This window comes from Pseudorasbora parva, chromosome 16 (genome assembly GCF_024679245.1).
Source record: "Pseudorasbora parva isolate DD20220531a chromosome 16, ASM2467924v1, whole genome shotgun sequence".
NCBI lineage: Eukaryota > Metazoa > Chordata > Actinopteri > Cypriniformes > Gobionidae > Pseudorasbora > Pseudorasbora parva.
The window spans coordinates 3243954-3268368 of record NC_090187.1 but is presented as its reverse complement, the minus strand read 5'-3'; the positions used below and the strand labels follow the sequence as shown (position 1 = coordinate 3268368).

At 40.1% G+C, this 24415-nt stretch overlaps 3 protein-coding genes across 6 annotated transcripts in view; 1 reads left to right on the top strand and 2 right to left on the bottom strand.

Moving 5' to 3' along the window:
- Positions 1-234, bottom strand: part of st3gal4 (ST3 beta-galactoside alpha-2,3-sialyltransferase 4) — a 70187-nt gene extending 69953 nt beyond the window's left edge. The window contains exon 1 of the mRNA XM_067419776.1: positions 179-234. The gene's annotated coding sequence lies outside the window, so the exon portion shown is untranslated. The remainder of the gene's footprint in view (positions 1-178) is intronic.
- Positions 207-17676, bottom strand: tirap (toll-interleukin 1 receptor (TIR) domain containing adaptor protein). Of its 3 annotated transcripts, XM_067419781.1 has the most exons (5): positions 17421-17676; positions 17062-17119; positions 11606-12223; positions 368-2029; positions 207-224 (listed from the first exon to the last, which is right to left on the bottom strand). In XM_067419781.1, the coding sequence occupies exons 2-4, from the start codon at positions 17090-17092 to the stop codon at positions 1971-1973; spliced, it is 708 nt and encodes a 235-aa protein (XP_067275882.1). In that variant the 5' UTR covers positions 17093-17119; positions 17421-17676; the 3' UTR covers positions 207-224; positions 368-1970. The 3 variants fall into 3 exon arrangements, with proteins under 3 accessions (XP_067275882.1, XP_067275881.1, XP_067275883.1); XM_067419780.1 differs by lacking the exon at positions 17421-17676 and having other exon boundaries at positions 17062-17134; XM_067419782.1 differs by lacking the exons at positions 207-224; positions 368-2029 and having other exon boundaries at positions 11598-12223.
- On the top strand, positions 9598-20707 carry gemin7 (gem (nuclear organelle) associated protein 7). Of its 2 annotated transcripts, XM_067419783.1 has the most exons (3): positions 9598-9696; positions 19908-19930; positions 20029-20707. In XM_067419783.1, the coding sequence occupies exons 2-3, from the start codon at positions 19926-19928 to the stop codon at positions 20417-20419; spliced, it is 396 nt and encodes a 131-aa protein (XP_067275884.1). In that variant the 5' UTR covers positions 9598-9696; positions 19908-19925; the 3' UTR covers positions 20420-20707. The 2 variants fall into 2 exon arrangements, with proteins under 2 accessions (XP_067275884.1, XP_067275885.1); XM_067419784.1 differs by lacking the exon at positions 19908-19930 and having other exon boundaries at positions 9676-9696.
- Positions 20708-24415: the final 3708 nt, after the last annotated feature.

Genomic DNA, 24415 nt, shown 5'->3' with positions numbered 1-24415 from the left:
GACTGTTGTAAAGTTGTTGTAGTCTAAAAACTCTATCTGTAAACAAAATAAATTACCTAAAAAAATTAACGTTAAGAAAAAAAGCACAAAAGTATTATCAAAATGCTGTACATTATACTTAACTAAAGATATGTTCACATTCCCATTATTCACACAAACAAACCAAGAGAGGACTTACCGTGTTCATGTGAGAAATACTCTTATCAGCCTTCAGTCCTTAAAAACTGAACAGACAAGGCTATTTGAGTAATATTGATTTATTTAGTTAATAAATGATTTGATGTAAAAAAAAAAAAAAAAAAAGGAGATACTATCAAGGGTGGTTTGCCAACATTATTGCATAAGCATTAAGTCTGGGAAAACCAACCTCTTTATAAATAATATCCAGAGTACAATCATTTCTTCCATGCTGAACACGACTATAATAACAAGTCATCTTCAGTGGTTTCACTTCAGCAGGACGCCATCTGGCAATATCAAACTTGGGTTGCAAAAAATATTATTAATCAATTTAAAGTATTCTCATCATCAGTCTGGCCTTGCTTAAGAGACCCAAAGTTAAAAGTCCATGGATTGATCCATCTCTCTCCCTCTCTTTCACTGACCATTATGGATGGAGTGAATTTCTATTGTGAAAGATAAAGAGGTGAACTGTTGCCAGCAAAGGTCTTAAAGGGATAGCTTTATATATACAACATGAGCATTGTATCAGAGTGGGCTTAATTTTAAATGCAACATAATCTGGTTTAATCCCCAACAAGCCAGCTCTTTCTAAGTAAGTGCGTGGTGTTTCTCTCAGATCATCTGAGGTTTTGCAATTATGCACACTTACTCTTCAGCTTCTCTGATTTCAGCTGTGGACCCGCAGGGCAGCTGACTAAGACAAGTGTATACAGTAGTATTTACAATTGTCCAAATGGGATATAAAACAGCATATTTTTCGAGCAATTGAACGTGAGCTTTATTGAAACTGTATTGAACGCTTGAAGACATATTTGCCAGTGGGGATTATGACATATGACGTGTTATTTGCCAAGAACATTTAATCATAGCTTTGCAGTTTCTTTGAGGTGTCCTGTTGGTTTACATGGCACATCCAACAGTGGCTTAAAACGCGTCTGAAAGCATTGCAATGCCAGTGAAACATCTTCCTCAAAGCACACAAACAAACGCAACCATGAGCTCTCTGCGGTTAAGATAATATCTGCATATAAAACACTCATAATGCTGATGAGATTCTTCATTACAGTAAATGCCAATCATTTCATTTATACACTTGGAGCTGTTGGAGATGTCTTCTGTGCACGTGTGTAGGCGTGGGTGTATTTGAATATGAGAATAATTTTTGTAGGGTATATTGCATAAGCATTTTCTCTAATCTGACTTTGACCTAAAATCAGAGAGGGAAACATATGTCTCATCATGCTTGAGCTTATGTACTGTGACTTTCTATTGCCATCTAGGGCTCATTTCACAACACAATCATACAAGGGTTAGTTCACCCAAAAATGAAATGTCTGTCATTAACTCCTCACCCTAATGTCGTTCCACACCCGTAAGACCTCTGTTCATCTTCACACACAGTTTAAGATATTTTATATTTAGTTTTTGGACCCAAATGTATTTTGGATGCTTCAAGAGACTCTAATTAACCCACTGATGTCTCATATGGACTACTGTGATGATGTTTTTATTCCCTTTCTGGACATGGACAGTATAGTGTGCATACACTTAGATACGCTCTCGGACTAAATATAAAATATCTTAAACTGTGTGTGAAGATGAATGGAGGTCTTCCGGGTGTGGGACGACATTAGGATGAGGAGTTAATGACAGACATTTCCTTTTTGGGTGAACTAACCCTTTTAAAGTGGAAAACAAAAGGAGGAGATATGGTACAACTTGGATTAGATGTCACTTCTCAGAAGTGGAGGATATCGTCATTGCCGTGAATACAGTGAATGAGTGTCTCAGCTGTGTGACTGAGACGCATTGCTGGGATTTTCCTTCACACACATGTCCTTCAAATCTGGAGGGGAAAAAAAGAAACATGTTGAGAATCTGTATTTTGTTTCCAGACGTGAGAAAACATCTACAAGAGTCTACCAAAAGGAGTGTGGGAAAGTTTGAAATGTCAACATTCCCGTCTGGAGTACAGACATTATGCGTTATCTCTGATGGGAGAACTGTGGCAAAGCAAACAGAAGAACAAACAGGAGGAATACAAATTGTGCACACAAAAAAATCATTTGTGGCACTGTTAAAAGTAAAGCGGGACACCTTAGGAGACATGCTAAAACTTTTAGTTAATAGACTATTGTAAGAAACTTGCACATGATTATGGATTACTTGCATGGTACTTTGTTTGTCCTGTTTGGAACTGGACATCCCCATTATAAAAAGACATTCAGCGAATCTCCTCTTGTTTCATAAATCTGATTTAATATCTGTTAATATGCTTTGTATATTATGACGGGAACACTGTGTCTATTGACACTGATGACAGTCAGTATATGGGTTGCGGTACATTAGGAATCAATGAGCTGCAGTGGCGAGCTGTCAGTAGGGATCATAGGCCGTAAAAAAATATGGATGCCGCGACTTCATCCATTTCTGCTGAGCAGAGTTGAAGCTTTCGGACGGCCTGCACGGCGCTGATATCTTGGGACCGGAGTCTGCCCAGTAGAGAGCAGGAAGTAGAGCAGGAAGTACAGCTGCGATATCAAAAGCCCGGCCAGACTCTCACAGATGCAGAACCATAGATATCCATAATAAAGGCTGGATGTCTTACGGCAGAGTCATCACCGTCTTGTCACAGGCAAGCTTTGTGTTGGGCTCTGTGGAACCTGATGTAAGATGAGTGATCTGTACGAACATAAATACTCTTATCTCGCTGAAATCTTGACGGATTTACAAATCGTTTGGTTTCTTACAAACGTTATTAACATGGCTACAAATCTGGGTGCTTTAACACGTTAAAATTGCAGCTTTTCGTTTTGATAAACGACTTAATCGTGCAGCTTGTGTTACACGGCTAACTTATGTGCAAGTTATCAAGGCTGAGACCACAATCGAGCTGTTCAATTATATAGGTTTTACTGACACTAATAACGATTTTATGACAACCAATGTTTTGTCTAGTTTAAATAAACTTAGTTTGCATGTTTTTTTTTTGTAAAAAAAAAATTTAAATACACATTATTTTATTATAATAGTGATATTCTTATTATAAAAGTGTGTGTATATCTATGTAAGAAATCTCAGTTAATTAGCACAGTACACAGTTTTGTTTTTTTTGTTTTTTTGGACAAACAAACAAAAATGAATGGATAGTTAAGCGCTAGTATTTATTGGTCAGGTGCAATTGGAAGAGATGTGTCTTAAGATGTTTTTTTTTAAATGGCTACAGACTCGGTAGCCCGAATTGAGATCGGCAGGTCATTCCACCAGGTGGAAACGGTCCAGGAAAATCTCCGTGAGAGCGATTTCATGCCCCCGAGGCGTCGCTCACTCGCAGAACGCAAGCTTCTGGAGGGTGTGTAAGTCTGAACAAGAATATATACAATATATAGAACAATATTCTGAGCTGTATTTGTGTGCATGTACATATATATATATATACACACACACACTTGTCCGAAATCGTGAACTCTCTTGAGCAGGTACTTCTTTTGAATAAGTGCTTACTTCACGACCGCTAAAAGAGTATTTTCTATATAGTATGAATATGTCGTATGAATGCAGGACAGACAATTTACTTTCGCCATGTTGTCGCTTCACAGTCATTGGTAAATCCTCTCCCGTGGCCTCATGGGATAGTAAATTGTCCATTACATGAAGTAGTAGGTCATAGCAAAAACTTTGTGCCTACTCTGAGTACTGGGAATTCACACATACTGATTTTGTCACATACTGCTCTTCGCCTACTTTATAGTAAGGAAGTATGTGATTTCAGATGCAGCCACAGTCTTGGCATCACAGCTCATTGTTCATGGTTGATGTGTCTTGTTATCTTCTTGTTGTTTTGTCTAGTTGAATGTAACTCTGTTCTTCTGTAAGGTTGTTTTGTGCTGCTGGTTCACAGCCATTTTTATATTATTATGTATTCTCATCGTGTCCAGAGCTTTGATTACATTTGGACTGTTTTGCAAAGTAATAAGGTGTGTTCAGGATCACTACAACCTCAACTCACCTGAGCGTCACAGTTCACTTTCATTCTATGCAAATGTGTGGCCGGAACATTTGATTTATAATAATAATAATAATAATAGATTTTATTTATAATGCACTTTTCATTCCGAAGAATCTCAAAGTGCAACAAAGGGGGGGGGGGGGGGGGGGATAACAACAAAAAATGAATAACAAGTAAAAATATAGAATACTACAAACAATCAACCAACACAGAAAACAGAACAGAAAACAGAGCTGATGGTGAACAGAAACAGAGCTGATGGTGAACAGAAAACAGCTGATGGTGGACAGAAAACAGCTGATGGTGAACAGAAACAGAGCTGATGGTGAACAGAAAACAGCTGATGGTGAACAGAAAACAGCTGATGGTGAACAGAAACAGAGCTGATGGTGAACAGAAAACAGCTGATGGTGGAAGTCTCTGTTAGCTCCGCAGCACACTGTGGTCCACTCCATGTTTCAGATTTCTCCCAGCGGCAGTGTCCCGATGACATCGCCGAGGCAGGACAGCTGAAGACCAGATGATGGGTCTTCATGACGATTCAAACGATGGGGATCGCCGCAGCACCATGCAGGAGGCAGAACATTTTTTCGGGCACTTCTGTGGACACACCGGGGTCGGCGCAGAAGTCCAAGCCGCTCCACGGCCGCAATGCAGGACGGAACAGCGGCGCAGCCGAGAAGCGGAACATCCCAACATCATGCCGGACGCCGATTACGATGGCCCAGATGACGCTAGCCCGGTGCAAACTTCAGCCACCATGCAGCCCAAGCCCAAGGGAGACCACCAGTGAGCAGTCGCGACGAGAAACATCAAATGTCCACCAAACCAGAACCAACCAACCGCAGCAATTCAAACGTAAACATTAGAAGCGGTGGAAAACGGCGAAACGACGAACAACGACCTCTCAGTGGCTGCCAGCAATCAGCAACAGTCCCAATTGTAGCTCTGACTGTTAGACTAGTCACAAACATAAGGACATAAAATAAAATGTAAATCTAATAGTACATTAACATGATTTGTTGTGGGTGGAGAAGCGGCGAACAGACAACGCCAGCGTCCTCTCCCCCACGTTGCCTCAACGTATAACTTATTAAGAGATATCTTTTATGTTCCATAGAAAAAATGTAATTAAAGGCTGAGTTCACCCAAAAGTTTAAATGATCCCATGATGTACACACCCTCAAGCCATCCTAGGTGTGTATGATGGTCTTCTTGATGGTGAATGCACCACATAAGGGATAGGGAACGATCAGACAGTGCACTATATAGGGGATAGGGGACGATCAGACAGTGCTTTATATAGGGGATAGGGAACGATCAGACAGTGCACTATATAGGGGATAGGGAACGATCAGACAGTGCACTATATAGGGGATAGGGAACGATCAGACAGTGCACTATATAGGGGATAGGGAACGATCAGACAGTGCACTATATAGGGGATAGGGAACGATCAGACAGTGCACTATATAGGGGATAGGGAACGATCAGACAGTGCACTATATAGGGGATAGGGAACGATCAGACAGTGCACTATATAGGGGATAGGGAACGATCAGACAGTGCACTATATAGGGGATAGGGAACGATCAGACAGTGCACTATATAGGGGATGGGGAACGATCAGACAGTGCACTATATAGGGGATAGGGAACGATCAGACAGTGCACTATATAGGGGATAGGGAACGATCAGACAGTGCACTATATAGGGGATAGGGAACGATCAGACAGTGCACTATATAGGGGATAGGGAACGATCAGACAGTGCACTATATAGGGGATAGGGAACGATCAGACAGTGCACTATATAGGGGATGGGGAACGATCAGACAGTGGACTATAGGGGATAGGGAACGATCAGACAGTGCACTATATAGGGGATAGGGAACGATCAGACAGTGGACTATATAGCGGATAGGGAACGATCAGACAGTGCACTATATAGGGGATAGGGAACGAGCAGATAGTGCACCATATGGGGGATAGGGAACGATCAGACAGTGGACTATAGGGGATGGGGAACGATCAGACAGTGGACTATATAGGGGATAGGGAACGATCAGACAGTGGACTATATAGGGGATAGGGAACGATCAGACAGTGCACTGTATAGGGGATAGGGAACGATCAGACAGTGGACTATAGGGGATAGGGAACGATCAGACAGTGCACTATATAGGGGATAGGGAACGATCAGACAGTGAACTATATAGGGGATGGGGAACGATCAGACAGTGGACTATAGGGGATAGGGAACGATCAGACAGTGCACTATATAGGGGATAGGGAACGATCAGACAGTGGACTATATAGGGGATAGGGAACGATCAGACAGTGCACTATACAGGGGATAGGGAACGATCAGACAGTGCACTATATGGGGGATAGGGGACGATCAGACAGTGCACTATATAGGGGATAGGGAACGATCAGACAGTGCACTATATAGGGGATGGGGAACGATCAGACAGTGCACTATATAGGGGATAGGGAACGATCAGACAGTGCACTATATAGGGGATGGGGAACGATCAGACAGTGGACTATAGGGGATAGGGAACGATCAGACAGTGCACTATATAGGGGATAGGGAACGATCAGACAGTGGACTATATAGGGGATAGGGAACGATCAGACAGTGCACTATACAGGGGATAGGGAACGATCAAACAGTGCACTATATGGGGGATAGGGGACGATCAGACAGTGCACTATATAGGGGATAGGGAACGATCAGACAGTGCACTATATAGGGGATGGGGAACGATCAGACAGTGGACTATAGGGGATAGGGAACGATCAGACAGTGCACTATATAGGGGATAGGGAACGATCAGACAGTGGACTATATAGGGGATAGGGAACGATCAGACAGTGCACTATATAGGGGATAGGGAACGATCAGACAGTGCACTATATGGGGGATAGGGGACGATCAGACAGTGCACTATATAGGTGATAGGGGACGATCAGACAGTGCACTATATAGGTGATAGGGAACGATCAGACAGTGCACTATATAGGGGATAGGGAACGATCAGACAGTGGACTATAGGGGATGGGGAACGATCAGACAGTGCACTATAGGGGATAGGGAACGATCAGACAGTGCACTATATAGGTGATAGGGGACGATCAGACAGTGCACTATATAGGGGATAGGGAACGATCAGACAGTGGACTATATAGGTGATAGGGAACGATCAGGCAGTGCACTCTATAGGGGATAGGGAATGATCAGACAGTGGACTATATAGGGCATAGGGAACGATCAGACAGTGCACTATATAGGTGATAGGGGACGATCAGACAGTGCACTATAGGTGATAGGGAACGATCAGACAGTGCACTATATAGGTGATAGGGAACGATCAGACAGTGCACTATATAGGTGATAGGGAACGATCAGACTGTGCACTATATAGGGGATAGGGAATGATCAGACAGTGCACTATATGGGGAATAAGGATTGATCAGACAGTGCACTATATGGGGGATAGGGGACGATCAGACAGTGTACTATATAGGGGATAGGGAACGATCAGACAGTGGACTATATAGGGGATAGGGAACGATCAGACAGTGCACTATATAAGGGATAGGGAACGATCAGACAGTGGACTATATAGGGGATAGGGAATGATCAGACAGTGCACTATATAGGGGATAGGGAACGATCAGACAGTGGACTATATAGGGGATAGGGAACGATCAGACAGTGCACTATATAGGGGATAGGGAACGATCAGACAGTGGACTATATAGGGGATGGGGAACGATCAGACAGTGCACTATATAGGGGATAGGGGACGATCAGACAGTGCACTATATGGGGGATAGGGGACGATCAGACAGTGCACTATATAGGGGATAGGGGATGATCAGACAGTGCACTATATAGGGGATAGGGGATGATCAGACAGTGCACTATATGGGGGATAGGGGACGATCAGACAGTGCACTATATAGGTGATAGGGAACGATCAGACAGTGGACTATATAGGGGATAGGCGACGATCAGACAGTGCACTATATGGGGAATAGGGGACGATCAGACAGTGGACTATATAGGGCATAGGGAACGATCAGACAGTGCACTATATGGGGGATAGGGGACGATCAGACAGTGCACTATATGGGGGATAGGGGACGATCAGACAGTGCACTATATAGGGGATAGGGGACGATCAGACAGTGCACTATATAGGGGATAGGGAACGATCAGACAGTGGACTATATAGGGGATAGGGAACGATCAGACAGTGGACTATATAGGGGATAGGGAACGATCAGACAGTGCTTTATATAGGGGATAGGGAACGATCAGACAGTGCACTATATAGGGGATAGGGGACGATCAGACAGTGCACTATATAGGGGATAGGGGACGATCAGACAGTGCACTATATAGGGGATAGGGAACGATCAGACAGTGGACTATATAGGGGATAGGGAACGATCAGACAGTGCACTATATAGGGGATAGGGAACGATCAGACAGTGCACTATATAGGGGATAGGGAACGATCAGACAGTGCACTATATAGGGGATAGGGGACGATCAGACAGTGCACTATATGGGGGATAGGGGACAATCAGACAGTGCACTATATAGGGGATAGGGAACGATCAGACAGTGCACTATATAGGGGATAGGGAACGATCAGACAGTGCACTATATAGGGGATAGGGGACGATCAGACAGTGCAATATATGGGGGACAGGGGACAATCAGACAGTGGACTATATAGGGGATAGGGGACGATCAGACAGTGCACTATATAGGGGATAGGGGACGATCAGACAGTGCACTATATAGGGGATAGGGAACGATCAGACAGTGGACTATATAGGTGATGGGGAACGATTTGTGTGTGTGTGTGTGTGTGTGTGTGTGTGTGTGCGTGCGTGCGTGCGTGCGTGCGTGCGTGCGTGCGTGCGTGTTGTAAATATAACTTATTCTGAAGCAATATTCTCAGTGTTCAATCAGCTTTGACATATTTTAAATCTGCATATTTGTGATATTTTACCTTTATAAAGGGCATTGCCATTTTCCCCTAATCTTATTAAATATAAGCTTCAGGTTTCATATTATATTCTTAAATTTGATCTATACATTAAATTAAAATAAGAGACTATAGGGATGTTACCACCAGAAAAATTACTACTGCATTAAATCATGTTATGAGATTTGTATTTTTGAATAAACAAAATAAATGTTGAAAAATATAGGAAACTAAACCACCAGTAGGTGGCAGTAGGTGAGTCTTAATGAGTGAGTCATTAATTCAAACGATTCATTCAAACGACTGATTCCTTTAAGAATAAGGCAGTCATTTACGAACAGGTTATTGAATCTTTGATCCAGCCACTGAATCAATCAAAACACGTGAGATGTGTTATGGTTCTGCTGTTTGGAACTTTGTTGCTTGGAATCTTTGTTTGGAACTATTTTCGCAGCTGAAATAGAAAAAAGAGACTCAATATTGCATCTAAAATGTAAGTCACTATAATGTTAATGATTGTTTATGGAGCTGTCATAGGAAATCAGTGACATTTTCAGTCGTGATGGTATTCAGGAAAACAGCACATTTGGTTGTGATGTTGTTTAACTGTTTCATATGTTATAAAGATAAAAACGTAACATTTTGAATGTTTACCTCAATAACTATGTGTGAGCAGCGCTTTTTAGATTTCTCCTCAAGATGCGCGAGCGTCAACAGCGCGTTGTTACCGTCAGTTCATTACATCAGCCTTTATCCATATCCACTATCAGTCACTAACACTACATTAATCCTTTGCATAGTGCAAAGTAAGTTGCACTGCCTGATTGTTCCCTATCCCCTAAATAGTGCACTGTCTGATCATTCCCTATCCCCTATCGGACAGTGCACTATTTAGGGTATAGGGAGCAATTAGACTGCACTATATAGGGGATAGGGGACAATTAGACTGCACTACATAGGTGGTAGGGAACGATCAGACAGTGCACTACATAGGTGGTAGGGAACGAGTAGACTGCACTATATAGGGGACAGTGTAAATATGCTTTCCATTAGGATAAATTAATTCTGGTTTCATGTTGCTGCGGACCAGAAAACGTATCAGACCTTTAAATTCACAGAACACAGAATGCTGTATTTTAAAGCGATATTGAGGAGATTAGGAGGACACTGCCGCTTTTCTGAGCTGTGATTAAATGCTATTGGCTATTTTTAAAAAGGGAGAGGAAAAGGAGAGTCTGATAGGTTTCGCCCTGACTTCCTGTTTCAGTGGAAATGTCGACACAGAATAACGCTGCACATTTCAAAGCACTTCAGTGGGACTTTCAGATTTAAACAAACTAATAAACTTAATGTGACGCATATTTGCCAGTCACAAACAAATAATATCATACATAAATAAGATTTCTGCACTCAAAAAAATGAACTATTAACTATTTGCATCTATTTGATTTTATTTAAATATTAGTAAATGCATTATTCAAATCAGCATGATCTGTTAATTGTGAAAGTGATTAAATTTATTCCGTTAAAAAGTATGAACATGCATGGTTAAAATATGGCTACCAGTTGAAATGTAAGATTGTAACAAATTGGGTTTATTGATGACAAATGTGGTTATTGTATTTTGAACACATTCTGTTTATTCCCAGACAATAACAGTGTCGGCCCAGATCCGGCCCACATCTGGTAGGCTACACGTGGAATCCAGATGTGGACCAACACTGTGTTGCTGTCTGGGTTAGCGTTGTAGAAATCTTACCTGTTCCAATTATGTATGACTGACAAATATGCATCCTTATGTAAATAATTATGTTAAAACTTATGGTAACGGGGTGGTTGCATGCGATTTAAATTTTTTAACTTTAGTTAGTGTGTAATGTTGCAGCTAAAACATTATCTGCAAAGTTACAGCGCTAAAAGTTCAATGCAAAGGGAGATATTGTCTTTTAAAGTTATGGTAGTTTATTGCCTACAAAAACACTGCCCCAGATGTGACTTCTGCCCGTAAATGGAAGGGGCGTGGCGTTTCCGGACAAACTGTGCTTGGCATTTCAGCCAATAAAAATACAGGAAACTACATTTGGCCATCTAACCAATCTAAGACCATTGTGTTTGTCGGAGGGATGGGGTTCATAGAAGCAGGAAGCAAAGGAGCCGTTCAAAGGACAGTGGAGACAGCGATGTGGAATATAGGGAGAATAGAAGAAAAATACGGCTTAAAAAAAAAAAGAAATATTAAGAAATTTTATACTGCTCCCCATAAACACAACCGAGTGTTTACAAAACAAAACAAAAACAAAACACAGAACCACCCCTTTGATTGTAAATACAATTCAAGTACAATATGTTTGAACCTGCAACCACTAAATAAAGATTATAAAAATACAAAATGCTCTACTCACAGTTAATCACCGTCATGTAAACTTGAGTGTATCCAAACGCTTTGTTCATATTCAGATCCACTGTAAAGACAAAGCGGAGTTCCAGCGGGAGCTCGGATCTGGGCATGTTTATTATGGCAGGGATGATCCTCTGGGACATGGGACCCTCAGACAGGACCTGGTGCATCTGATACAAGCACCAATCATCCTTTAGAAAGTCTGGAGTGAGGAGAAGCACCCAGCAGTGGCTGTCCCGCACGGCCTGCAGGAGCTCAGAGGACACGGCGCCTCCTGGTGGACAGTCGCGCTCCTGCAGGTAACAGCGCAGACCTTTAGAGGACTCTTCGAGGAAAGAGGCCAAATCCTGCGCTAGATCAATGTCCTTCTCAGCGTGACACACACAGAGGTCATATCTGCGAGCGGAGCGGAAGGATGAGAAGAGCACCGAGGGCAGAGGCTTTTCTGAGGCCGACAGCTTCACTGAGGAGGTAGATTTGGAGGAGGAGGAGGAGGAAGAGGGGCACATCGAGCAGCTAGATGTGGAGTCGGAGTGTCCAGACGAACACTTCTGAGAACATGTGTGTGGTTCGCTTTGGTCCAACTCATTCCTTTGGTTTCCAAAGCGCCGACGAAACCAGCCTGGAAAGAAATGACACATCACACAGAAGCATGAATGAAATGAACGTTTTACTGGTAATTGATAAACTTCAAGATATCTCTGTATTTTAAATAATTATTAAAAATATTTTATATGCATTTGAATCAATTGTTATCCAGTCAAACCAAAATGTATTCAGACAGCTTCAACATGTTCTCACATTATCACAGTTTATTCGCTATAGTTTAGAAAATGGTAATAAAATATGACAAGAACTTAAAACAAACTTATCTTGATAATGTCAGAAAACTAATGGGATGTAATGGATTACAATTAACCAATCAGCTGTTAGATTTAAGTACACTATTAGATAATACCAATTTAGCTCAACCAATGAGCAGCAATGCTTCATTTAGTTCAGTCTGTGGTGTCAAAGGTCGCATTAGCAATTAAAGAGAAAACACTTCAACAAAACATGCTCAGGTCAAAGTGTCTGAATCATTTTTACTGGTAGTCACTGTATGAAGATTGTGTGGGTATAATACGTCACAGTTTACTTTATTTTGCTCTCCTCACAGAAATGAACTCTAGTGTCCTGAACACACTAGTAATATTTGACAAAAAAATAAATCAAATGTATCACAATCCTTTTGTCAAGGATGACAGAAAAGTTTGGAAACATTAAGGTTTTTGCATATTTTTGACAGAAGTCTCTTAATCTCACCATGGATGCATTTATTTTATCAAAACTACAGTAAAAATTAATTATTGTGAAATATTATTATAATTTAATTTAACTGGTTTTTGTTGTAATAAACCGTAAAGTGTAATTTATTCCTGTGATCAAAGCTGAATTTATCACGATCGTGTATATCACATGATCCTTCAGAAATCACTCAATATGATGAGCTGCTGCTCAAAAAACATTAATGAATGATTATTAATGTTTGAAACAGTTGTGCTGCTTCATATCTTTGTGGAAATCTTTTAGGATCCTTTGAATTTCATAAATGTCTTTAGTGTCTTTTTAAAATAAATGTAATGTGCTTTTAATTAAAAGTATTAATTATTTTTTCTTTTCTTTTTATCCCTAACTTTTGAATGGCAGGTTATCATGATTTCCACAACAACAACACAAATCAACATTAATAATAATAAGAAATGATATAAGAATGCGTATTGATTCTGGAATTGCTCTGGAATTCTGCCGTAAACAAAGCAGACTTTCTATTGGGACTCATTCTCAGCTCAGCCTCATGGCCCTAACTGAGACCTGGATCAAACCGGAGGACACTGCCACTCCTGCAGCCCTCTCAACCAATTTAACTTTTTCACACACTCCTCGACCAATTGGGAGGGGTGGAGGTACTGGTTTGCTTATCTCAACTGATTGGAAATGTGATCACTTACCATCTCTATCAGCCAGTTCATTTGAATCGCACTCAATCACTATTACTCACCCTATTAAAATCCATGTGGTAGTGGTCTATCGTCCTCCAGGTCACTTGGGAAACTTCGTGGAGGAGTTGATGTGTTACTTTCTAGCTTCCCTGAGGATGGCACTCCACTGATTCTGCTTGGTGACTTCAACATCCATCTGGATAAGCACCTAGCCACAGACTTCAGCACTCTACTGACTTCATTTGACCTTAAGTTAGTATCTACTATGGCTACTCACAAGTCAGGTAACCAATTAGACCTGGTCTACACATGCAACTGCTCCACGGACAACACTTTAGTTACTCCATTACACACCTCAGACCACTTTCTCATCACTCTTAACCTCATACTGACTCCTGATACAACACGCACTCCTACACGATTTGCTTTCGGAGTAATCTACGCTCACTCTCTCCCTCTCGCCTATCCACTATGGTTTCATCTTCACTCCCTCCACCTGCTCAGTTCTCAGCACTGGACACTAACAGTGCTACTGACACTCTTTGCTCCACTCTAACATCCTCCTTAGACAGTTTTTGCCCCCTTTCATCCAGACCAGCCCGCCCCACCCCATCTGCCCCCTGGCTGTCTGATGTTCTCCGTGAACATCGCTCTGGACTCAGGGCGGCAGAGAGGAAATGGCAGAAATCTAAAAACTATACTGACCTTACCTTGTATCAGTCTCTTCTCTCTTCTTTCTCTACAAATGTCTCCATGGCTAAAACAACATACCACAACAAAATCAACAAATGCTCTGACTCTCGCACACTCTTTAAAACATTCTCCTCTCTCCTTTGTCCACCTCCTCCGCCCCCTCCTTCATCAACTCTTACAGCTGATAACTTTGCATCATTTTTCACAAATAAAACATCTCTCATCAGCAACCAGTTCTCCTCATCACAAACTGACACGCACATCTCAACAACTAACACGAACACGCTTCCATCCTTCTCTCCGCTCTCTGAGGCAGATATTTCTAAACTCATCCTTTCCAATCACCCTACTACCTGTCCACTTGATCCTATTCCCACTCACCTCCTTCAGGCTATTTCTTCTTCAATCACTCCTGCACTCACTCACATTGCCAACACTTCTCTTCACACGGGAACCTTTCCCACAGCATTTAAGCAGACTCGGGTAACCCCACTGCTTAAGAAACCCTCTCTGAATCCAGCACTTTTAGAAAACTACAGACCGGTATCCTTCTGCCTTTCATTGCAAAGACCCTTGAGCGAGTTGTGTTCAATCAACTCTCTATGAGTTGTGTTCTAACAACCTCCTAGACAACAACCAATCCGACTTCAAAAGCGGCCATTCGACTGAGACTGCCTTGCTCTCGGTAACTGAGGCACTGAGACTGGCAAAAGCAGCTTCCAAATCCTCAGTGCTCATTCTGCTGGATCTGTCTGCTGCTTTTGACACAGTTAACCACCAGATCCTCCTGTCAACACTTAAGAAGATGGGTATCTCAGGAACTGCTCTCCATTTGTTCAGGTCTTACCTCTCAGGTAGGTCCTACAGGGTGTCATGGAGAGGTGTAGTGTCTAAGTCACATCATCTAGCTACTGGGGTTCCCCAGGGCTCAGTGCTTGGACCACTTCTCTTCTCCATCTACATGTCATCATTAGGTTCTGTCATTCAGAAACACGGCTTCTCCTATCACTGCTATGCTGATGACAGGCAACTCTACTTCTCATTTCAACCAGATGATCCTACAGTCAGTGTTCGTATCGCTGCCTGTCTGACAGACATCTCTGACTGGATGAAGGAGCATCACCTTAAACTCAATCTTGCAAAGACAGAATTACTTGTTGTCTCAACCAACCCAGCACTTCATCTAAATTTCTCCATTCAGCTTGGTTCATCGACCATAACTCCATCAAGGACAGCCAGGAACCTTGGAGTTGTGATTGATGACCAGTTAAACTTCACGACCACATTACTGCAACAGCCGGGTCCTGCAGATTTGCTTTATACAACATTAGAAAGATTAGACCCTTCCTATCAGAACAGGTTGCACAACTCCTGGTTCAAGCTCTTGTTCTCTCCAGACTGGATTATTGTAATGCTCTTCTGGCTGGGCTTCCAGCATGCACTATCAAACCCTTGCAGCTGATCCAGAATGCAGCGGCGAGAGTGGTCTTTAATGAGCCGAAGAGAGCGCATGTTACGCCTCTCTTCATCAGACTGCACTGGTTGCCAATGGCCGCTCGCATCAAATTCAAGGCACTAGTTCTCGCCTACAGAGCAACCACTGGCTCTGCACCAATATACCTAAACTCGCTTGCTCAGACTTACACACCCTCCAGAAGCTTGCGTTGTGGGAGTGAGCGAAGCCTCGTGGTTCCATCCCAAAGGGGCATGAAATCGCTCTCACTGACATTCTCCTGGACCGTTCCCACCTGGTGGAATGACCTGCCGATCTCAATTCGGGCTGCCGAGTCTGTAGCCATTTTTAAAAAAACATCTTAAGACACATCTTTTCCAATTGCACCTGACCAATAAATACTAGCGCTTAACTATCCAATTAAATTTTCTGTTTGTTTGTCAACAACAAAGTTTGTGTACTGTGCTCGATTAATTGAGACTTCTTACAGCTCTTACAGGTTGTTGGCCTTGTTTGTTTCGTTGCTTCTATTGCTCTCCTCTTTTTTGTAAGTCGCTTTGGATAAAGCGTCTGCTAAATGATTAAATGTAAATGTATTGAAAGATCATGTGACACTGAAGACTGGAGTAATGATGATAAATTCAGCTTTGATCACAGGAATAAATTACACTTTACTAAATATTCACACAGAGATCATTATTTTAATTTGTAATAATATTTCACAATATTACTCTTTTTTTATCAAATAAATGCGGTCTTGGTGAGCAGATTAGACTACGCTAAAAAAACTTTTGGCTGGTGGTAAAGGCCTGTGTGTGTCTATAAAGTTGAGCTGAGATATGTATTCTCAAGAGCACCGTGAGTCATGCACATTTTGCATTTTACAATCTGAAATGTTAATTTCATCCCAACAGAACTTTGACCCGCTGCATATCGTCTAAAGCTTTGTTGTTGTATTAGTGTTGTGATATGATGACACAGTCTTACTGTTAAAAGTGTACTACACTTTTAAATTGTGAAACAAATTAGAAAACCTAACAGTTTAAGGCAACCAGCTGCATAAAATATTTGAGTGGATTTAATTTATTTGTTTGAGTTCTTGAGATCTTGACTTTTTTCATGTTAAATAGTTGAATAAACTTTAAAAGCTGTTATGATGTGCAATATACTGCATGACCACTCAATTAGTTGAATGTTAATTCAGCACTATAGTTCCATAAGGAAATGCAGTCCATTCCTCTGGGACTTTGATTCATGTCATAATGTCTGGATCTTCTTGCGGTCCTGCTATAACTTTATTTTTACCTTTTGATAACAGAAGCTGAGACTTACCCATAATGCTGCTGACACGGCTTTCCTCCATTCTTCTCCATTCTTTCAAGGATATAAACTACAACAGACACATAACAATTTTGTACAGTACTGTATGTCACACTATATATCATACTGTACACATTAACTTTTCATACACATTAACTTTCATTTCATACATCTTTCATACAGAAAGAATGCATGGCAGGCACAGTATCTGTCTTAATGTCAATATCAGTTCCACTTTTTTTTAAATCACTTTTCATGCCTGAATAGTTTTGCATTTGCAATTGTTATGAAGTAGAATGCAAACGTATTTCCATTATATCATATTCAAAGCTTAATGAACAGGTTAAAATGTTAAGACAGTGAGCACTTACGGTTGTTTTAGGATGAAAAGAGAGAGAGAGAGCAGGTCGTCTGAGACCGCTGGAGCAGAGCAGATATTTGAGGAAGTTCACGCCATCGGAAGTGATGTATCATTATGTACATGGTAACATAACTTGCAGCCGTTTTAACCAAATTATGATGATAAAAAAACAATAAAAAATGGGAAGACAGTATAGAAAAAGAGGAAGCCATTAACGAAATGGGTGTAGTTTTGATTTACTATGGTGGTCCAGCCGTTGCATGACTTTAGACAGATTACAGAATAATGAAATAGAAACGTTTCCATTCACACGTCACCGTATGGTCTGCTGGGATTTCCCCAGATATGAGAAATTAATGGTCAAGAATTCAAACATGCATTTAAAGTTCAGAAATGAGTCAACCGGAGGAAGCTTTTTCACACTCCGGTTTCTACATTAGTATGCTCTTGCTTTCAACATGCATTCATATCACAGTACTCCATTATTAGGTACTACATAATAATGTTATGTCATTAATAAATACCAAAAAGTGCTGTGGTGCCTTATGCTTTTGCTATTCACTGTCAGAAAAAAAGGTACATTTCTGTCACTGGTACGGTACCCTAAGGTACAAAACCGAAAAGGTATTAATACACTCTAAAAAATGCTGGGTTAAAAACAACCCAAGTTGAGTTGAAAATGCACTAACCCAACAATTGGGTTGATTTTACCCAACGGTTGAGTTGTTTTAACCCAGCGGTTGGGTTAAATGTTGCTTAAGACAACCCAATTGCTGGGTTAAAACAACTCAGCCATTGGGTTAAAACAACCCAATTGTTGGGTTAGTGCATTTTCAACCCAACTTGGGTTGTTTTTAACCCAGCATTTTTTAGAGTGTATGTACCTTTAAGGGTCTACTATGTTCCTTTAAGGTACTAATTTGCACTCTTAAATTAGTGATATGTTCCTTTTAAGGTACTAATATGTACCATTTAGGGGTGTACCTTTTCACTTTTGTACCTTAGGGTGCCGCCCCAGTGACAGAACTGTACCTTTTTTTCTGAGAGTGTATAGGGGCATCAATTTAAGCCATAAAGTTGCAAGAATAAAAGTGAATTATGTTTTTTATTGTCATTTAATGATTATTATAATTAGTGATGAACTTGTATTATTAATTATAACCTCAGATATTTATGAAACAAGGAAAAAGTGAAACTGAAATATGTAAATATCATAAAAATAGACAGCAGATGGCTGCTCACTCTCTCGTACAGCTTTATTATTGTTGTTGTTTTTTATCTTACTGTATTTTTGTCTACATTTGCACAAAAAGAAAACTGGTCAAATGCTGAATTTGAATTGATGGGGCAAGCAGGAATTTGATAAAAAGTAGATTAATTTTTAATAGTATTCACAGAAAGTCATTAAACTGCATTTTTAACTGGAAAAGAAAGTTTGACGAGACTCAAATCAAATTCAGAATTCAATTTGAAAGGTAGCCAATCCTTAAATTCTGAATGTTGTTGAACTGTGATAGTAACAAGCAGTGTGTATATTAAAGCAGAGGTCTTCAACCCTGCTCTGTCCTGCAGCGCTCAGCTCCAGCCCTTATTAAAGACAGGTGAAGCTAATCCAGATCTTCAGGAGCATACACAGGAGCAGGTGTGCTGAAGAAGACTGCAAATAATCATGTGAAAATCTCACATTTTTCACTTATTCTGCCAGCACGGGTCACATATGTATTTTTTGTTATATCATTTATAAAATAAAATTATTATCGTTAAAAATTCTCCTCTTTTTTTATCTCCTCTGTGATGTCATATATTTATGTAGCATTGTAAGGTTAGGGTGGAGGGGAATATTCTTATGATATATCATGTGTTGTATTAAACTGATTAATCAGTAAAACAATTAGCCCATTCTCCAAGTCTTTTTGGTCAGAAGTTATTCTTATGCTGTACAAAAGACAGAATCTATTATTTATTTTATTTTATTGCCTGATTTTCATTCTAATGATATTAATATTGATTATACTGTATTATTAGTTTGTCTTCTGGCTAAGTTCCATCTTCACAAAGCCAGAACCATGCATTGTAATCCCAACTTTAGATCATTTTCCATGATGTAACCTAGTCCCTTTTTCACTTCCTTAAAAAAAAAAACAATTATGTCAAAACCTTTGAACTCAAAGGCTTTAAAAACATAACATCCTTGAGTCTGTTGTACGGAACCTTTACATTTTCATGCTGATGTACCTATGTAATTATTATTATAACGTTTGTGATTATGTCTGTATGCCCCCATGTGTCACTTTATATAACTTTTAATGTGCAGTAAAAAAAAGTGTTGATAACTTCAAAATACTGCAATATTCCACAACAAAAAATAATTTTACATTTTGATTTAACGGTGATTAAAGTAAATTAAATCAAATATATCTCTCTCTCTCTCTCTCTCTCTCTCTCTCTCTCTCTCTCTCGATGACTTTTATTTTGAAAAATCTAACCGGATATTCAGATACTGCGCTCATACTGAATGAGGTACGTCAACAGCAGTGGCTGCAACAGATGTCACTTCATGTGTTTAAGTTAAGTCCTTATTACTTAATGTAAGTTCATGATGTGTCTCCTTTAAACAGGAGCAATATGAAGACTCCAGTGAGTGTCCTGCGGCTGCCCAGGGGCCCGGACCCGAACAGCCGAGGATTCGACCCGAACTCTCCGCGCTTCATCGCCCTGTGTCCCACCACAATCTCCTCATCCTCCTCTTCTTCATCCGGACGCGTTAATGAAGAGGAGCAGCGGTTGCGGTCAGATCTGCGCGAAAGATTCCTGCGTACACTCTTACTGATGACTGACAAACGCGTTGAGTTCGACATGCACGAGCGAGTGCGTGTGCGCGCGAGGTTCGGGGCCTCGGATATAGACGTGCTGAACTTCCAGGTGTGTGACCTGGAGACTCCTCTCGGTGTGCAGAAAGAAGCTCTCCTGAGATGCCAGGATGTGATTTCATGCTCGTTTGAGCTGTGAGAGGCTGGTCTGCACCACAAGAGGGCGGTGGAAGTGTGTGTGTGATGACTGTAGTTTAATGGGTTCAAAGAACGTTCTCGTCTGTTTCATTGTTTTTCTCGCAGTTGTTTGGAATGAACGTTTGCACTGTTCTGATTGTTCTTTTGCATCAAATTATCCTTCCTATTTTGTATAGAGTAGTATACTAATCAAAACTACCCCGAAATGCACTGCACATTTGCCCCATAAATGCCATGTGAATATTTTTTGTAGATATATGAAAATAAAATAAAAAGTATTTAAAAGCTACTGACAGTGTTCGTGATCCCTTATCTGGCAGGATTTAGACTCAGTTTAAGTGTCTAGCTGCTCAAAAACATTGTGAGGTAGTTTTTCATTGAAAACTAAAGTCATTGCTACTAGTCTACTCACTGTAGCACACACCGCACAAACACACACACATGTATAGCTACAGGCACACACACCACACCACACATACAGAGACACATAGGGCACGCAGACACACATTATCTTGCACATTACACAAAACATAGCCAAAAAGACCTACACACAAACACATAGGCTACATGTACAGACACACTACATATACGCACATGCATGTACTACACAGACACGCACACCACATATAACACACACAAAACAGAGATGTACAGACACAAACAGCCGTCCGACATATCAGTCATCTATTAGTGTTCAGAAAGTTTTTTTAAGGGCACATGAGTTTGTCTGTCTCTATTCTTCTAATGGAAAGAGGAGAATCAATGACATTCAATCTTCTTAAAAGGTATGAGGTTGTTTACCAAAGGCAGTTTTATTAGAATATCATTAGACATTGTTCAATGACTGTGCTATTGTTGTTCACGTTACCCTGGCAGAGCGTCTGGGCCTGATGACTCATGCAGTGCCTGAAACACAACGGACAGACAGACACACAGATCCTGTTTTGTTGTCGGAGCTCCCCATAATTTAATCAGGAAGCTTACAAGGGCATGCAATGTTAATTTCATATTTCAAATCATGAACCGTAACTGCGCTAGTCATTTTACTCACCTAGTGGCCACGGGTAATCATGTTTTGAGATGCAGGTCTGCGACCGCTTACGTAAGACGTTCATTGCTCACATTTAATCATCTTTCTCCCTTTCATTTACTTTAAATGTTTTATTGAATCAATCAAGGTGCAAGTGAAGGACTAATGCAATGAAATAAAGTGCATCAAATTGATCTACGTTTCATTGTTTTGTTTTTCACTTGCAGAAGTGCTTTTGTAAAGCTGACTGGTTGGATCAGAAGCTTTGAAACTTTGTCATGCCACAAACCCCCAATGATCAACTTACGAGGGAGCCCTAAAATAATAGACAGCTATAGTTTTATGCATAAAGACAAATTATAAATGTGTATCATTTTATATTATATATTAATAGTATACAAACCTGATTCCAGAAAAGTTGGGACACTGTAAAAATTGTGAATAAAAAAGAATCCAATAATTACAAATCTCATAAGTGTATATTATGAATAAAATATATAATAATCAATATAATATACTTTCATGTTGAAAGTGAGACATTTTAAAATGTAATTTTTGGATTTCATGAGAGCTATACATACCAAAAAAGTTGGGACAGGCACCAATAAGAGGCAAAAAGTTAAATGTGCATAAGAAACAGCTGGAGGACATTGGCAACATGATTGGGTATAAAAAGAGCCTATCAGAGTGGCAGTGTCTCTCAGAAGTCAAGATGGGCAGAGGATCACCAATTCCCCCAATGCTGTGGCGAAAAATAGTGGAGCAATATCAGAAAGGAGTTTCTTAGAGAAAAATTACAGAGTTTGAAGTTATCATCATCTACAGTGCATAATATCATCCAAAGATTCAGAGACTCTGGAACAATCTCTGTGCGTAAGGGTCAAAGCCGGAAAACTAAACTGGATGCCCGTGATCCTTAGCCCTTAGACGGCACTGCATCACATACAGGAATGATACTGTAATGGAGATTACAACACAATCCACCGTGCCATTCACCATTGCCAGCTAAAACTCTATAGGTCAAAAAGAAGCCATATCTAAACATGATCCAGAAGTGCAGGCGTTTTCTCTGGGCCAAGGCTCATTTAAAATGGACTGTGACAAAGTGGAAAACTGTTCTGTGGTCAGATGAATCAAAATTTAAAGTTATTTTTGAAAAACTGGGACGCTATGTAATTATGTGAAAAAAGAGGACGAGGACAGCCCAAGTTGTTATCAGCGCTCAGTTCAGAAGCTGCATCTTTGATGGTATGGGGCTGCATGAGTGTGTGTGGCACCATCAATGCTGAAAGGTATATCCAAGTTCTAGAACCACATATGCTCCCATCCAGACATCGTCTCTTTCAGGGAAGACTTTGCATTTTCCATCATGACAATGCCAGACCACATAATGCATCAATTACAACATCATGGCTGCGTAGAAGAAGGATCCGGGCACTGAAATGGCCAGCCTGCAGTCCAGATTTTTCACCCATAGAAAACATTTGGCGCATCATAAAGAGGAAGATGCAACAAAGAAGACCTAAGACAGTTGAACAACTAGAAGCCTGTGTAAGACAAGAATGGGACAACATTCCTATTCCAAAAAAGTTGGGACACTGTACAAATTGTGAATAAAAACAGAATGCAATGATGTAGAAGTTTCACATTTCAATATTTCATTACAAATACAATATAGATGATACATCAAATATTTTAACTGAGAAAATGTATCATTTTCAGAGAAAAATAAGTTAATTTGAAATGTCATGGCATCAACACATCTCAAAGTTGAGACAAGGCCATGTTCAACACTGTGTGGCATCCCCTCTTCTTTTTATAACAGTCACGTCTGGGGACTGAGGAGACAAGATGCTCAAGTTTAGGAATAGGAATGTTGTCCCATTCTTGTCTAATTCAGGCAATAGGTAATATAGGCTTGGTGATCCTCTGCCCAGCTTGACTTCTGAGAAACACTGCCACTTTGAGATGCTCTTTTTACACCCACTGTTCCCAATTGAGCTAATAAGTTACAAATTGGTCCTCAGTTGTTCCTTATGTGTACATTTAACTTTTCCGGCCTCTACCTGTCCCAACTTTTTTGAAATGTGTAGCTCTCATGAAATCCAAAATATTTGGCATGACATTTCAAAATGTCTCACTTTCAACATGTAATATGTTATTCATTCTATTATGAATAAAATACAATTGCATGAGATTTGTAAATTATTGCATTCTATTTTATTCACAATTTGTACAGTGTCCCAACTTTTTTGGAATCGGGTTTGTATATTGTTATGTATTTATCTACCCATAAAACATATGTCTAATGCTGTAAATTCTAACTTTTTTATTCAATATAATTTAAAAATATATTAGTTTTATTATTATTTATATATTAATTTATTTGTTATCATTACATTTGTACACTTGCACAATTGCGTCCCCGTGTTTGACAACCCCTGATGTAATGCCTGTCGAAAGTTTGGAAAGATCTAATCGTTCTTTGTTATTTTCCACATTCTTAAATATGTCATCAAAACTATAAATCCAATGGAAACTGGAAAATTGCTGTTACCTTCCGCATGAGTATTTTAGCATCATTGAGACTATTATAGTTTATATTTGTGTATTTTACTGTTATTTTGCTGCATTTTTGTCATTTGTATTAGTTATTTTTTAATGTCTACATAGAGAATGATTTTATTTTATTTTTTGTTATTTTATTACAAGTTGGGAGATGACCGACTAGGAAAATGACAACTGAAATAAAAATACATTTAATTGATCTATTGAGTTATCAGTTATCTATTGCCCTGTTCCCACACCAGTGCATTATATTCTTCTCTTTATTATAAGATTGATGCAGTTTTGTCTTCTTTCACTTTAACTGCTCAAGCTCTTTAAAGCAGGGACTCTGGTTGACTGCTTTTATTGTTCATCAACTGGAAAAGATGATTTGGGGATTTCCGAAATGCAGGATTTATA

What these genes read in the sequence shown, in the direction of transcription:
- tirap (XM_067419781.1), bottom strand. Translation starts at nt 17,092, where the DNA reads ATGGAGGAAAGCCGTGTCAGCAGCATTATGG. An exon ending in CCGTGTCAGCAGCATTATGG is followed by an intron (nt 12,224 to 17,061) that starts GTAAGTCTCAGC and finishes ATTTCTTTCCAG; the next exon opens with GCTGGTTTCGTCGGCGCTTT. An exon ending in TTACATGACGGTGATTAACT is followed by an intron (nt 2,030 to 11,605) that starts GTGAGTAGAGCA and finishes TTTCCCCTCCAG; the next exon opens with ATTTGAAGGACATGTGTGTG.